We start from the raw sequence: 14,904 nt of genomic DNA, 5'->3' as shown, positions 1-14,904 counted from the left end.
GTAGTGTTCTTTGACAGTATCTCTTGAGGTTCGTCCTCAGCCCTATTACATCTGTCACTATCCTTTATGTACAATCTAATAACATAAAAACATCCTTCTACCCTCAAAAGCAAAGTCTTCTCTGTGTCTTTGGCAGCCATTCTTTATCCTCCTAAACCCTGCGGGCTCTTGTGAGGAAAGCCCCCCTTCATTCTCTTCTCTCTGAAGTGTCTCCCAGAGAAAAATCTTTTTTTTCTTTTTTTTTTCTTTTTTTATTCCATCTTTCTGTCTCGACATCCCTGAGTTTAATGTGTAATCCCTGCCTCAGAGGCTGGGTGAGAGACACGCCGGATGCACAGACTCCGCCGGGGCTGCGGCAGCTGCAACTTTCTGCACATTAGACTCACAAATCGACCGTCGCGCTGTCTCAGAGGGCTCGTGCGAGAGGCAGACAATAAAGAAAACAGTCAAATGTAGAGCAGTCCACACTTAAGTACAAGCACTACACAATACACCTGGACCGGTTACTGAGGAAACAGGGTAGATTTCAGTGCAGCCACTGCTGCAGGGCGTCTTATTATAGAAAAGCCCTTTTTTTTTTTCTTTCTTTCCACAGGAAACATCCTATAATTTGACTTTTTGTTGAAAAGTGATGTACAGACTGAAGAATGTCTAGACTAGAGTGAAAGGCTATTTAATAACAAAAGCCTTTTAATGCATAGTTCCCTTTCGCTTAGTCCTTTTAATATACAGAGAATAGCTTTCACTCTCCCTCCCGAAGTTACAGCATCTCTGCTCTGCTTCTTTCTAATTATTCAGCATTTTAAGTGCAGGAAGCAGGCGTCAGTGCCAGTAATTTCTAACTGAACTGCAGACTTGCCCCAGGGCCCTTGATGGTCAGTTTCTCAAATCAGCTTGCATGCATAATTCAAAGTATATTTGTATTCAGTCAGTTTTAAATTAATCAGCACAAAGTAAAGCTGAAGTGAGGTGGTGTTTCAGGACCAGAGCACTGGTTAGTTTTTGGTGGCTTTGACAAAAACCCATCTAATAAATTTTTGTTTTTCTGTGAATATCTTTGCGTTTTTCTGTCTGTTTTATTGAACAAATGAATTATTGAACCTACATTACTCTAATTAAACTTCTTAGGAAAATTCCTAAACCTGAAGTGTACGATGTTTTTCTTCCCTCATTTGCCTCCTGTTCAGTGCCGGAGGAGGACCAATTCTGTCAATTTCTGGCTCCAAGCATGTTCTGTTTAACCGCAAAAGTTAGAAGGCCCACGGCTGTGCTGTCAAGCCAACTAATCCTCTGATTTTCCTTTATGTATTGCAGAGTACGCCGAGAGCATCGGAGATGGAAAGAGCGATGAGTTCAAAGAGGCCGAGCGGAAGAGGATCATGGACCTCGCAGACAACTTCTAAGCTCACTTCTTCTCTTGCTCACGCTTTCCCACCCTCAAACACAAAGAACCTCGGTGATCATCAAACCCAGAAAATTAATGATTAAATGAACAGAAACAGCTAAAAGCATTCAGTGGAGGGAGATAGGGTTTCATGTGAGAAAGAATTTAAAATTACAGCCCTAAGTTAATAATATCCTTTTTGTCTACTTGTCTAAGTCTTGTGTCAGAGAATTGGTTCAGTTCCAATGAAGATGTTTACTGCAGACACAGTGGGAGTTGAGTTTGGAGGGCAGAAAATTGTATCTTGACTGAAACACCCAGCCAGCAAGACTACTCTCAGCAACAGTGCTGTTTATTTACTGAACTCTGGTGTTGGACACTGCAGGATAATCATGGACACAGATTTTAAACTCAGAAATTCCCCCCTCAAAGCTTTTTACCTGGCGAGTTTTTGTTTGGTCTGTTTTGTTTCTGTTTTTGTTTTTTATAGATTTAGGTGTAAAATATTTTCTAATAAAAACATTTGGTGATGGAATTCTGATGGCCATTTTGATTTTGATTAAATGTCATGTTTTACAGCGTGGGATTGGCACAGCAAGCTGATAACGGTCTGTGCACATGAATTTCATTATGCCCCCACTTGGTTACTGTTGCACGGAGCGCAGATGGAGACAGCAAGCCTATATCTGCAGCCCCGTTCGCAATATTAGAATCCTTGCGGAAAGGCAGACCTGCTTCTTCTTTACTTGTCTAAACCCACCCACGGATGGATCGCAGCAGCCTCCCGGAGCTCTCAGCCCACTGCTGTTTTTCGTTGACGCTGATGCTGTTCACGCACATCAGTGAGGAGGTGGATTACAGTACAGCTGTGTACACAAACAGACCTACTGCATTATTGTCTCTGTCTTGTCCGCCAGGCTGCATCTTTGTTTGGGAGGAAAAAAACCTGTTATGAATTACATGTTAACTGAGAGAGAATATCAGCCTAGTATCATCCTTATCTTATAAGAGTAATTTCTATATAAAGACTGAATTTACGCTTTGGTGACAGTGGGAAGGAAAAACTCAATTTTAACAGGAAGTAACATCAAGCAGAGCCATGCTCCGGGATAGGCATCCATCAGCCTGCCACTGGTTGGGGATACAGGGTCACCCTAATTATTATTAAGTTTCATCAAAAAGGAAAGTTTTTAGCTTATCTTAAAAGCAGAAAGGGTGTCTGTCTCCCTAATCCAAACTGGGAGCTGGTTTCACAGAAGAGCGGCCTGAAAGCTCTCCCTCTTTCTTCTTTGTAATAGGTTAGGAACCACAAGTAAGGCACGCCGCTGAGAGTGAAGTGCTTCATTGGGCTGATTGAAAATAAAATTAAATACAATCATTTTGTGTTATTGACCGCAAATACTGGACATGTTTTTTTTTTCCTTCATAGGTGCAGAGGCAGACGTTTAAGTGATGAACTGTGTTAGACTTGTGCATGACACTTGTGTCGATTATGGTCATTGCTAAGTCAGGTCACGCACCAATTTTAGATTTTAGCTGAGGATTCTTAAATCTAAAATATCCATCTTCATACTAGCTTTATACTTGATAGATGTTGGGAAGCAGGTGTTACGTCTAGTTATATCTTGTTGAATTAAGTTGGTTAAATCTACAAAGAGCAATAAACCTCAGAGCCAAATTTATTTAGAATATTAATAAAGTTGCATATGGTTGTGCCCCATCTGAGCCTATTAAGAGATTTATATGACGCAGTTATGTCAGGTTTCTGTCAAAACACTCAGTCAGGGCTCAAAGATCAGAGCCTGTTCCTATCACAGGTAAAGATTTCTGTGCATCTGAACCATAGATGATGACGATTAAATATTAAGATTATTTGCAGATCCTGAATCTAAACCATTTGACTGTGGAGCACGGAAAGTGCTTTTCTACCTTGAAAGGTTACATTATCAATCACCCATTTAAGTACACCATGTCCTCTCCAGATCCTTGACCATGACTGCTGACAGGAGGCAGCAGTGGTGGGAGGGACTGGGTGGGATGCTCACTGACAGCTGCCACATCTGCTGCATTTCCTAAGTGCCTTTACAAAGTCTAATATCACTCAGTAACAAGATGGGTAGAGCGGCGGGGCGTCGTTTGCATACCGTATTGGCGGAGGAGGCCCAGCCCCATGCATCTCCTATCAGTGATTATGACTGCAGCATGTTTAACAGCGGTTGTACAGCAATTTCACAGCCGACGGGAGGGAGAATAATTGTATTTTCCGAATGACTGAGTGCAAACACTGTGCACCACTGTGGTTTTGAGCTTTTCTCTTTTTAGTAGGGAAGAAGAAGGTATTCTGTTATTGAGAGTGAACAGAGGGATTGGTAAAGTTTGCAAAACAGACACCTTAATGCTTTGATATATATAGAGAGAGATAGATAGATAGAGAAATAGATCTGCACACACACCAGATAAAATCTGTAACGCTAACATGTAAGGCTAAATATAGCTCTGTAGCTAAGTCTTTTATGTATTAGCACTAATAATATTTAGGTTTGAAATGTTGGCATAATAAAAGCTGTGTATTTTGACCCTCAGTAAACATGGCAAGAAATAACAAAAGCAGTGTGATGAGGAGGGAAGGATGGCAACAATCTATGTATACTGCCAGGCAAAATCACTGTATGCGACTTTCGCTAAACACATCTAGCAGGCCGGGAGTTGACATATTCAGTCATGAGCTCGCCCATGTAGACAGCAGACACTGAGTAAGCATACCGGTGGTGACAGGGAAAGAGGCAGGCTGGCTGTTTAACACCCTCTAGCTATATTAATGGCTGTCTAAGGTAAAGGAAGAGACAGCAGAAAACCTGAAGCAGACAGGTGAGATTTGGTCTAATGACAACCGTCTCTTATTGGTTGTGAATTCAGTCTGCCGGCATGGTGCCTTAAATGCCCCGACTGGTTGATCGATATTGGTGGGGTACATGTGGCCGTGAGTTTACACCACTGAAACTGATTTTTCCTTAAGTTCTCAGCATCATCAACTTTGCCTCATTAGCAGTTTGCATACATAAAGCTAACAGCACTTAAACTCGCAGGCTCGAAAAAAGTTAATTGCTCCTGTAGTCCAAATGCCGCTCTGCGCCAGAACTCAGCATAGGGGCTGAACTTATTGCTGCATAAGATGTTTCCACCAGAGTATCCACTCTCGTTCCCTACTGTGAAAATAGTTTTTCAGTGAGACCTGGCAAACTATTACTAGCACACATACAACTGTAAGTGTGCCCTAATGGCACCCCTGCAAAGTGACTATCAGGTATTACAACCAGAATGACAAGCAAAACATCAACAACAGTGTCCTCCTTTTCCATTAGGAGGACACTCCTAACGAGTTATGCTCTTGCTCAAGTTCTGTTCAATGTCCTACAAGCACCTATGATTGAGGGAAAAACGGGAAAAACTGAAAGAATGGTGTTAGTGGACAGGAGGAAAAAAATACTATGAAAAATTGTTTCCTGCCTCCAAAACAAAGAATGCATAGCTTTCACAAGGTTATTGGAACAAAACACTGGACAAATTATGTTGAATGGGCAATATTTGACAGAGAGTGCAATGCTACTGCATACTGACCTAAGACTGGAGGGGCAGCTGCCCCTTTAGCGACTTGATTGAATATTTCATCTGTGCCTTGTGTGAAACAGACCCACCACTGGAAAATAACACAAATACATATCTTAAGCTAAGTAATTCAAAGTTGTGAGATAGACAGAAACATTGAACAAAATATAATAAAACATATTACCGGTATAAGTTACATATGTGTATTCAAAGTAAAGTTTCAATTTCTATTTTGCACACTTTTTGAAGCATTTAAGACAAATAAAATCCAGTTGGCAGAGCTGATAAGAAAAAAAAAACACCATCCAGAGTTTTATGTTATTTTGGTTAACAAGGTGGACAAAAATGATGCTCTTGGCTGGGCTGCCCTATATTGAGAAATCTGATCTCTATACTGCTCATGCGAACAGCAGTGAGGCTACATTTCAGCACCACGGACAGCTACACAACACACAGGCAGCGTGCCCCTGACATCAGTCTCTCAAGCAAACAAACCACACTCCAGCGCCAAATCAGCGATGAAGCTCATTACTGTGGCTCTGCTAGTCTAAACAATGCAATGAATCAGTGAGCAGACTGTCAGCTACATCAAAAGAAACAATTATTTCCCACCACTCACATTGGTAGTGAGTGGTTCACATTGGACGCAAGAGGTGAGCTATGAGACCCCCAAACAGCGCCAATGTATTTAGGTGCACAGGAAACATTGGCGTGGACAGGGGAAAAAAACAGTTAGCCATACGTGGTTGTGATGCCCACTGTGGGCGCAGTTATTTCAGAGTTTAGCAGTGTGTGTGTGTGTACAGTGATGAAACAAGCCACTGGCTCTCGCAACACTTTGTTTACCCAATCCTAATTTTTGATACCTCCCTTGCACGCTTGTCTGGTGAAAAAACACGTCCGCGACGACATTAACTCGTAAACATTATAATATTAAAATACTAATTAGTTTGAATACTAGCTTAATAAGGGTTTTCAGCTTTTAGTGGCCTCGCGCCGCTTCATAAAAGCGGATTCGTTAATGACAAATTCAGCGTCATTAAGTTTGCTGAGTGCTTGTAATATCACTCCTCTCATAATTGATATTCCCCACTGCAAGCCGCGGCACTTTCTAATGGGGGAAAAGTCTCCCTCCGCCGCATGTAGGACCGAGTGAGCGGAAGCAGAGCCACATTCACTCAGTCAGTCAGTCAGTCAGCTGGCACAGGAGGAGGCTGCGGCGACTTCCTCGTTATTTCTCGCAGGTATCCCACTCCCTTCGTCGCCAGAACAAGCCTTCCGGATTAAACAACAACAAAAGAAAAAAAAAAAGAAAAATTTTGTTTTCGACGTGCACTCCACTCGATGTGAAAAAGAGCGCGAGACAAAACATAAGCGAAATGGGAGCGTTCAGGGTGCTGTTGGGGAGTTTACATTACATGGGACTCTACATGCAACTTAGTGTCTCCACGAGGCAAGCTGGACACGGCGAGATAGAGAACCACATCTCTGGGAACGGTAGGTGTGAGCTCCGCTTCGGACTTCTTTTCTTTCATGGAAAAGGAGGCTGTGGAGAGGGTGGCACAGGTGATGCCATCTGCTCATATGCAGAGGTGGAATTAAACAAAAGAGCATCGCATGGGCTTGAGGCTGGTGCCGATGATGATGCCAACTAGTGCAAATGTGTGTTTTCTTTGTGTGTGTGTTTAGGTCACTAAAAGTGCTTCTGTTTGTTGTTGTTGTTTTTGTTTTGCGTTCATGCATAAAATTGGAAATACAAAAAGTGTTCATCAACCAGTCAGAGAGCAAGCTTTATCATTTAAATTTAGACCATTTCCAGTGAAATCTGATTCATGTGATCACCATTTTAATGAGTTGTGATCTTGTGATGCATGGCGAGCCAGCCAGCCCTCATGACTGGCATGATTTTGTTTTCTCTGAGTGCTGCGGCTTTCCACCAGTTCTGCTCATCCTCCTGCCTCCTGATCAGTGCGTGATTCATCCCGCCAGAGGAGAGGTGATGCCAGCTGACAGGTGGATGTTAATATTCTCTTGTCATATCCGAGTAAAATCTTTACTGAGGAACCTTTGATCTGGCTTGGATCAGCCCCCCTTCTTTCTCAGCAGGAGCTTTCCTAAATGGCCTCCAGGGTTTACGCTCGGCTATGTCATAAAGTCAAACACACAGTGAATGCCACAGCTCCCCAGTTTGTCCTGGCAACTTTGGCTGAGCCTGCCAATCTCCACAGGTGTCATGCTGCCAGCTTGGCAGATGTGCTTGGCAGGGTTGTGTTTGTCTGGGTCGAAAAAAGAAGAAGTACACTTTTCTTTCAGTGGTAAATGTGCACTCAGACTCTAAGGCACGCCATTTGTAATGTAAAAATGCACCTTAAAACATGATTACATCAAAAATGAGATGCAAGGTCTCTCAAACAAAGGCATAAATATAAAATAATGGAGAAGTGGCTGAAACCAGAGCTGTGAAAATGTTGATATTTTTGACAAAACAAAAAAACAAAAACAGAAAATAATCCTAAATATCTATAATACTCCTACAAATTTCACATTTGAAAGGTGTAATATGTAGGATTATTAGTTTAAAATGTTAAAAAGGAAGTGCCAGTTTCAACTAAATGTAAAAATACCCAAAACAATCAAAGACTTATTGTGAAAAGGATTTTATACTTCCTGTGTCTAGGGTCCAATTGGGTCCCTGTGGCATAAACATCACCAAACAGTAAGTGCGAGGAACTAGTCTGCAGAGAATTCACATCACGGTGCACCAAATACGCATTTGCTCAGGCAGTGGACTTCAAAGAAGTATAACAGGAATGACTATTCAGCCTTCAGGTCTCTAGCTGTCCGTGCGCGCAACCAATCCAGGCTTCAGTCTGTAAGCACACTAACTAGCTAGTGCTGGTCCATTTTATAATGCTGCTGTGAACCTAGCATAATCTAATTCTTCTGTCCAACATGAGAAGAAATAAGCAGCAGAGATCACATTCTTTTCCTTTACAGAGTCAATAATTCTGGCTACTTGTCAATCATATTGAAGGGCAGATCAATGATGAATGAAGTAGAAAAGCAGCAGATGCTGTATCTTCTGGTGAGGAGCCACTGGAGAGATTTTTTTTAACCTAGCACTAATGGCTGCAGGTATGTCTCCTTACACTCTGCTTACAGCACTTGCCACCCCTCACTGACACCCCGGCCATCAGCATCAGTCCGTGCAGAGGTCTGGAGGCTTACTTCCAGTAGCAAAAATAATTTGTGTAGCTCCACCAGCAGATCACCATGCAGGTTTACTGTTGGATGATTTGTTGCTAGACATAAACATTGGTTGCAGATGTCCACGTCCAGTGGAGATGAAACTAAGTTGGGCTAAGACATAAAAGTTGCACTTCTTTGGGTCTGGAACAGCCACTGCATGCTTTTTTTTTTTGCTTTTTTTTTTTTTTTTTTTTTTGAAGCAACAGCACCCCCTTCTAGATTAACGTGTTCAACATACTGTACCTTTAAAAGTCATCAAATTCAAAATTTTTTAAATTGAATTTGATGAATGTGGTTCTGTAACAAGCTGAGCTGAACTCCTTAATGTGGTTTTATATATAGATCGTAGTCACATGTTAACAGGTGCTCATTTATGGAGGAAAAACCTTTGACCCCTCAACAGTTAACCATGTCACATGTTTTTGTTTAACGTTTACAGATGGATGAGGCTGTCCGTATCCACATATCATTAAGACGTTTGTCTGGGATCATCACTATCTCACTATATATTTGTTAAGGGGCTGCCTTAAGGTTGTGCCTGCAGGGATCCAAATATATTGGATGCTCTGTGGTCACCACAGGGACTCCCTCTGGCAACATGATTTAGCAGCATCCAACCTGGTGTAAAGTCTGAGCTGGATTCTCATTATATACACCATTCATTAGATCCTTCACCCCCTTTGTAGTCACATCTTAGCGAAACACTAGCATTTCAGCTTAAAATATTTATCATTTTGTTCCATATGGACCAACATGAAAAATATTTCATGACAGGTCACGGTGCATCTGTAAAATAAGGACTCTGACTCCTTACTTCAAGCTGAATAACGTGCTTGTGGGAAGACATATTTTAGGACAGTGGATGTGCAGGATTTTTATGGAAATGAGTGTGTGCAGATACACTTGTTTTTGTTTTATCCTGGGGGTAAAAATGAGAGAAAAGAGGAGGGCAACAAGAGATTTAAAACTCCTGCAGAACCAAGTGTATTACCAGATTCATGTAGTCTAGTTCCTAATTGAAATACTAAATGGCCTTGCAATGTAATAATTAGTAAAGCACAGTGCATAATACTGTGGTATGGAGTTAAGTCTAATAGGATTTTCAAATGGATTGTTTTTCATAATGAGTGAGGAGGGTAGGAGCGATGAAGGTTCAGCGATTTTGATGGGGATAAACCCACCTTTACTCAGTTAACACCTTTGTATTTGCAGAAGACAATTTTGCCATGACATCCATAGTTATGAGGTGTATTCACAGCATGAGCTGCACCACCGTGAGTCATGTTCAACAAATGGCACGACAGGGTCAACTGAGGGAAATCAAGAGACCTTCATTTTCTTTCCCATTTGGATCGTATTTGTGGTTTCTGAGCCTCTGGGGGTCATAATTCATCCTCGCTTTTCCTTTCCTGCATGAGCTGTATACAAAAGAGTGGGAACGAAGAGAAGCAAATAAAAGTGTCGAAAGAAAAACAGCCTTGAACTTTATGAAAATCGAGCAAGGATTTCCTGTCTGCATCTGCCCAGACGCTGTTTTAGTCTTTGATACTTTTCAATTAACTCCTAATTAGGAGGATGTGAAGCCATTATTCCAACCAATCAATTGGCTTCCAATCAGTGAGGGTAAATGAGCCATTGGGGGAAAATAACAATGTCAAACAAAAAAAAAGAAAAGAAAGAAAGTAATAAGAAAACAGCTCAAGTTTGAATAACATTACCAGAGCTGTCTATGTCTCATCTTTAACCCCTTTTATTCAGCATGAAACCATTTTCCGAGGTAAAACAGGTCATGTTAAAGAATAGATGTTTGTGAGCCTTCACTTAACACCATTCATTTATCTTCACAAAAGTTGACCTTTGCCACCAGAGAAACCAGCACCACATTCCCATTAATAGATTGGATTAACTATTTTTCTCTGTTCAACAAGTGAATCACGCTCCATCATGTTTTGTGGCTGCTGCACTGTCTTAAAAGGCTTCAGACATGGCTGCCCCTCCACAAAGTGACAGTTATTTGAGAAGAATATAGTAAATAGGTGCACGAGCATATCCCCCCACCCCAAACAATCTGGCACACATGCAGCCACAGACTGTGATGGTTACACCTCCTTTACAACTGTTCTTACCGACTGAAACGCCCTTTTTGAGGATTTGTTGCATTATAAATATAGGAGGTGCAGATGGGACTTTCACTGAAGGCAAACTGGAGCACCAATTAATGACATCACAATACTGTTAGACTATTAAAAATTTAACAGCAGCCAACACAGTATCACTGGCAAACACTGCGCAGCAGCTTGCAGGGTTTATTCCTGTCTTCTATGGAATCGCACACCAAATGTCGATGTCTGCTCATCGCCGCACTCGCGGTTCACATGTGATGGTGGTGACTCAGTACATGATACTGGGGCTCCATACATCATCACTGCAGTGACTACAAAGAAGAATGGCTGTCGTAAAAAAAAAAAAAAAAAAAAAAAGCCAGTCAGGTGCACTGAATTACTGTTACTTATATAGAAGACTGAACTGGGTCAGCTAATATGGGCACCTATCCCAGTAGCACTGAGTAAACAATGCATCGTCTTTGCTTTTTCGGGAATAATTACCAAAACAGCTGCTTCATCTCAGAGAGATTTTGTAACAATATTCAGTTAAATAAAAGGTAATGAAGAAAATGAGCGCAGTGTTTCAGTTTTCACATCTGCTCCTCAGTCTGTTAGTGAGTCATACTTCAACTTTGGCCTCGTGACCGTGGACCATGCATTTACTAGCCTTTCCAAGAGAACACAGGATAAATTCTTTAGACGCAAAATAAATGCACTGCACGTGTTACTGTTTAGTGCTAAATTTTACGGCTTATTAAGCCAGCCCCATGATTATAATAACGTACTTTAATGGGAAAGCATTGATAAAGCATTTGGAAACTTAATGTGATTCTCGACATCATCCCCTGAATTAGTAGCCATATCCTTCCTTTGAGTGGGTGGAGAATAGATCAGTAGCTGAGCGCATTGAATCCTGTTTCCAGTCAATCAGCCAGAGCTTTGTAGCTGGGATTAGGAACATCGGTAAAATGTAGCCACCATAACTAACTGCCATGAGGAAATGGCAACATTGGGGATGAGTTGTACACAGCTGCACGTCATCTTACAGAAATAACCACTCTTAACAGAGCAACAAACTTGAGGTGATTGCATCAATGTTGGGTTTTTTTTTTTATGTCTCAGGCTGCTTTGTTAACACCGGGGAAAAGATGGTTTCCTGGGTTAATACATAGAAGGTGAATATTGGCTTCAAGAGCAAGGCATATCTTCATTTTTACAATATTCAACAAAAACTGTGATCTACAGTTTAAAGATCTGTTAAAGTTTTGTGTTATGAGTTAAAGAGGATAATAAATAGGATTCAGGACACAGGGTGTAGTGCGCTGTACACCCAACCCAACACTGCATATGGGGGTTTACAACATTGTTGATCAATGTGATTGATTTGGCAATTAACAGATGAATTGAGTGCAGGTTTGATAAACATTTGTTTGAATTATTTATTTAAAAAATGCTAAGTATTTGAGGTTGCTGGATTTTTCTCTTTGGTGCCATCATAAATAAGATATGGTTGTTTTTTGTTAGTGTTGATGGGGAAAAACAATAGCTTTTGAAAAACTGTGAAAATTTCAGTTTTCTCATAGACAACAATTAATCACTAAAAATCTAATTATTTGGAAATGAAACTATCAGCATTCCTTTGATGCACCACCATATACAAGCCTCTGTTTATTCTGCCTCTCAAATGATTAGACTGTCAATAAGATGGCTAATTTGACAATATGTGTTGGGTTGTTGTTTTTCTTCCTTATAGGTTTTGTAGCCTGAATTTCCTTCAGGCGTATACTCTCTCTGTCTCTCTGCTACTGTCAGTGAATGTGCTGCACAGAAAGTGATTCAAAAATAGAAAAAGAAGGCCTGTGTCAGAACAAACAGGAAGGACGGGTGAGGGAGAGGGACAGGCTGACAGTTTTAAAGCTTGTTGGTGCTCAGCAGTAGGTAGAGCCAATGCATTTAGGTCCTGACCTTAGTATATACTCCTCACTGAGGAGACAAGTGCTGGAGGGCAGCCTAGGATAAACTACACAAAGAAGAGAACTTACCACTGTAGCTGCACCTTCCCTCTGCAAAATACACAGCTTAGTTTTCTCAGGAGTTAAAAATCAATCTTTTTCATGTCTTCCCGACTTTGCCTGCACATCTTTTCGTGAGCAAAGTGTACTCAGAATGGTAATTTGTGATATTTTCACATTAAGAGGCGCTGGTTCTTCCTGCTCTTCGCAATTCGCGGATAGCTACGTCTTCATGATAGCTGTTTCATTTCAAGCACTGCCACAAAGTAGTGGAAACTCTAGATTATTATTTATTATTTTGAAGTAATAAAATAAAATGTGAAATCTCTTAGTTGTAGTCATAGACGTAATCAGTTTGATGGGTCATGCTTCTTCCTAGGGGTGGCATAATTAACCCAAAGGCTCCTTCAGTTACCAAAAGCAAATAAACACCTAGGCACTGCTGAGAGTGAACATATTTAGCATTTCTGAAAACAAACTCTCAAAACCTTGAGAGCTGCTTTAATTAACACAATTAAAGACTAGCTGAAAGTGGTGTTTTGGAGGGTCTGGGTTGGTAATGATCAGCAACTTGGTGGGTAGCTACTTTGGTATTGTTAGTCTCAGCACAGCACGACTGCTCAAGTTTTTGATTTGTTTCACAGTCAGATTTAAATTGCTTTCCTTAAAGTATCCTGAGCTTAAACCAAGCCAGCAAAGAGTCTTAGATGGGACCATCCATAATAACGTTACTTCAATATAGTTTTGGACACTAATGCGATTTTTGTTACTTTAGCTGTTTATCTAAGCATAGTCAAGTTATAGCTACATGATGACTGTGTGGTGATTTAGATTTTATTTATGCTCAATTCAGTTCAGAAGTGAAGAAGCTTCTTAGATGAGAGGTGAAACGTCTTCAAGAGACGCTTTTCTTTTCAAGCTCCTTAGACTACGATGACCTGGATGACTGAGAACCATCACAGACAACAGAACAGATCCATACGCTTCTGCCTCTCAGATATCTGCAGCTGGTAAAAGTAGTCCCTGTTCTTTGTAGCCTTGGTGTGCATAGTGACCAGTGTTGGGACTAACGCGTTATTAAGTAACGCGTTACAGTAACTACGTTATTATTGTGGTAACGAGCACGGTAACTAGTTATTATGCCAAAACCGGGAACGCGTTACTCGTTACTGGGATTTAGGTAGGCTTATTCGTTACTTCGTGTGGTGGCTATCGCGGAGCTTCCACAAATTCAATAACATTAGCAAGTGGTGGAAGCCAGCAGGTGGATGAAGGAAAAGGGAGGCAAGAGGAGAGACCCGAAGCGGCCGCCGGTCCGAGAGTGTCAGGTGAACTGAACTTCAGGTAAGAAGTTACGACCTGCAGTCCATCTGGGTCAGATATGAACCAAGTTTAGGTGGAGTTTATTTTCGTTATGCTGACTTTTTCGTACTGCGTGCTAGCTAGCATGACGGAGTTTCTATACAGCTGGGTGGGTGCTATGTTACTGATGTTGAACTTTATTTTGTTCATAAGGTTAATTATTAGAGTTGCCAACCGTCCAGTAAAAAACGGAATCGTCTTGTATTCAAAGAAAATATCACGCGTTTCGTATTGAGGTGAAAAGGAACACAGTTTATGTTTCAGCTACAATGAAAAAGACACAAAACTGGAGTTACTCTGTGTCTTTGCTGCACAGTTGCCTCTTCTTCTCTCATCCTCTCACCATCTCTCTCCTGTTTCTACTTCAATCATGAAACTGATCAATGATCAGCTGATCGGCTTTTCTCTCTTGTTTGTTTATCGCCCACTTTGCGCCAGAAAGAGGAAACCAGCAGATGTCGCAGTAAACAACAGCAGCACGTTTAAGCTTGATCAGCTGTTGTTAGAAGTTATTTAATATTAGTTTCTAGTATCAGCTGATGTTGGCTGGAGCCACAGCTGTAAAGCTGCTGGTCATGATATGGTTTGGTTTTGTGATGAGAGGGAAACATGAAGATGAAACCAGGAGATGTCCTTACTGGATCATCAGAGCTGAACAGGTGATGGAGAAACAGGTTTACCTTTTAGATGACATGAATGAGTTGAAGGGAAGTTATGAACTGTTTCTGAGAGACAAATAACACCAGGATCCTTTTCTAAGTAGCTGACAGCTGGTAACTGTGCAGGGGTGGGTCTAGCAAAGTGTTGCCAGGGGTCCATGTAGGGCATTAAAAGGGAAAGGGGGGCACAAAGAAATACTTTCTTATTCTCATTTAAAATGTCACTTTTAAAAAAATAATTATCTGAGTCTTACAACAAACAATTGATAGATTGATACATATATACCATCAAAACAGTGAACATCACTGTCACAACAGTGCTTATTTTCATTCAAAGGCTTTATGATTTTTCCTATAATGGTGGGCCGGTCTCTAGTCAAAATGCCCGGGACGAATTTTTTGTCCCAGTCCAGCCCTGTATGCAGCTCATCTGCAGTCTGGTGTTACCTACATCTTCCTATTCAGAAGGCAGAATTTCCGAGTTCTGAGTACAATCGAAAGCACCACGACTGCAGTTTTTGTGTTGG

The 14,904-nt window shown here is 41.2% G+C and overlaps 2 protein-coding genes across 3 annotated transcripts in view; both read left to right on the top strand.

The window, feature by feature from the left end:
- Nucleotides 1–1,919, top strand: part of ctnnbl1 (catenin, beta like 1) — a 78,452-nt gene extending 76,533 nt beyond the window's left edge. The window contains exon 16 of the mRNA XM_086278335.1: nucleotides 1,315–1,919. Within this exon, the coding sequence (XP_086134461.1) occupies nucleotides 1,315–1,403 (89 nt within the window). The 3' untranslated portion in view covers nucleotides 1,404–1,919. The remainder of the gene's footprint in view (nucleotides 1–1,314) is intronic.
- Nucleotides 1,920–6,158: 4,239 nt separating this feature from the next.
- The window catches only part of LOC147305264 (V-set and transmembrane domain-containing protein 2-like protein), a 47,785-nt gene continuing 39,039 nt past the window's right edge, over nucleotides 6,159–14,904 (top strand). The window contains exon 1 of one of the 2 annotated variants that reach the window (XM_086276766.1): nucleotides 6,159–6,487. In XM_086276766.1, coding sequence (XP_086132892.1) covers nucleotides 6,370–6,487 — 118 coding nt within the window. In that variant the 5' untranslated portion in view covers nucleotides 6,159–6,369. The other variant, XM_086276767.1, reaches the window with a different exon arrangement.

The sequence above is a fragment of the Aulonocara sp. 'chitande type north' Nkhata Bay genome, linkage group LG20 (assembly GCF_057382095.1).
Source record: "Aulonocara sp. 'chitande type north' Nkhata Bay isolate Kocher_YH1m ecotype deep benthic linkage group LG20, A_spYH_male_GT1.1, whole genome shotgun sequence".
Lineage (NCBI taxonomy): Eukaryota > Metazoa > Chordata > Actinopteri > Cichliformes > Cichlidae > Aulonocara > Aulonocara sp. 'chitande type north' Nkhata Bay.
This window is presented reverse-complemented; position numbering and strand designations above follow the sequence as displayed.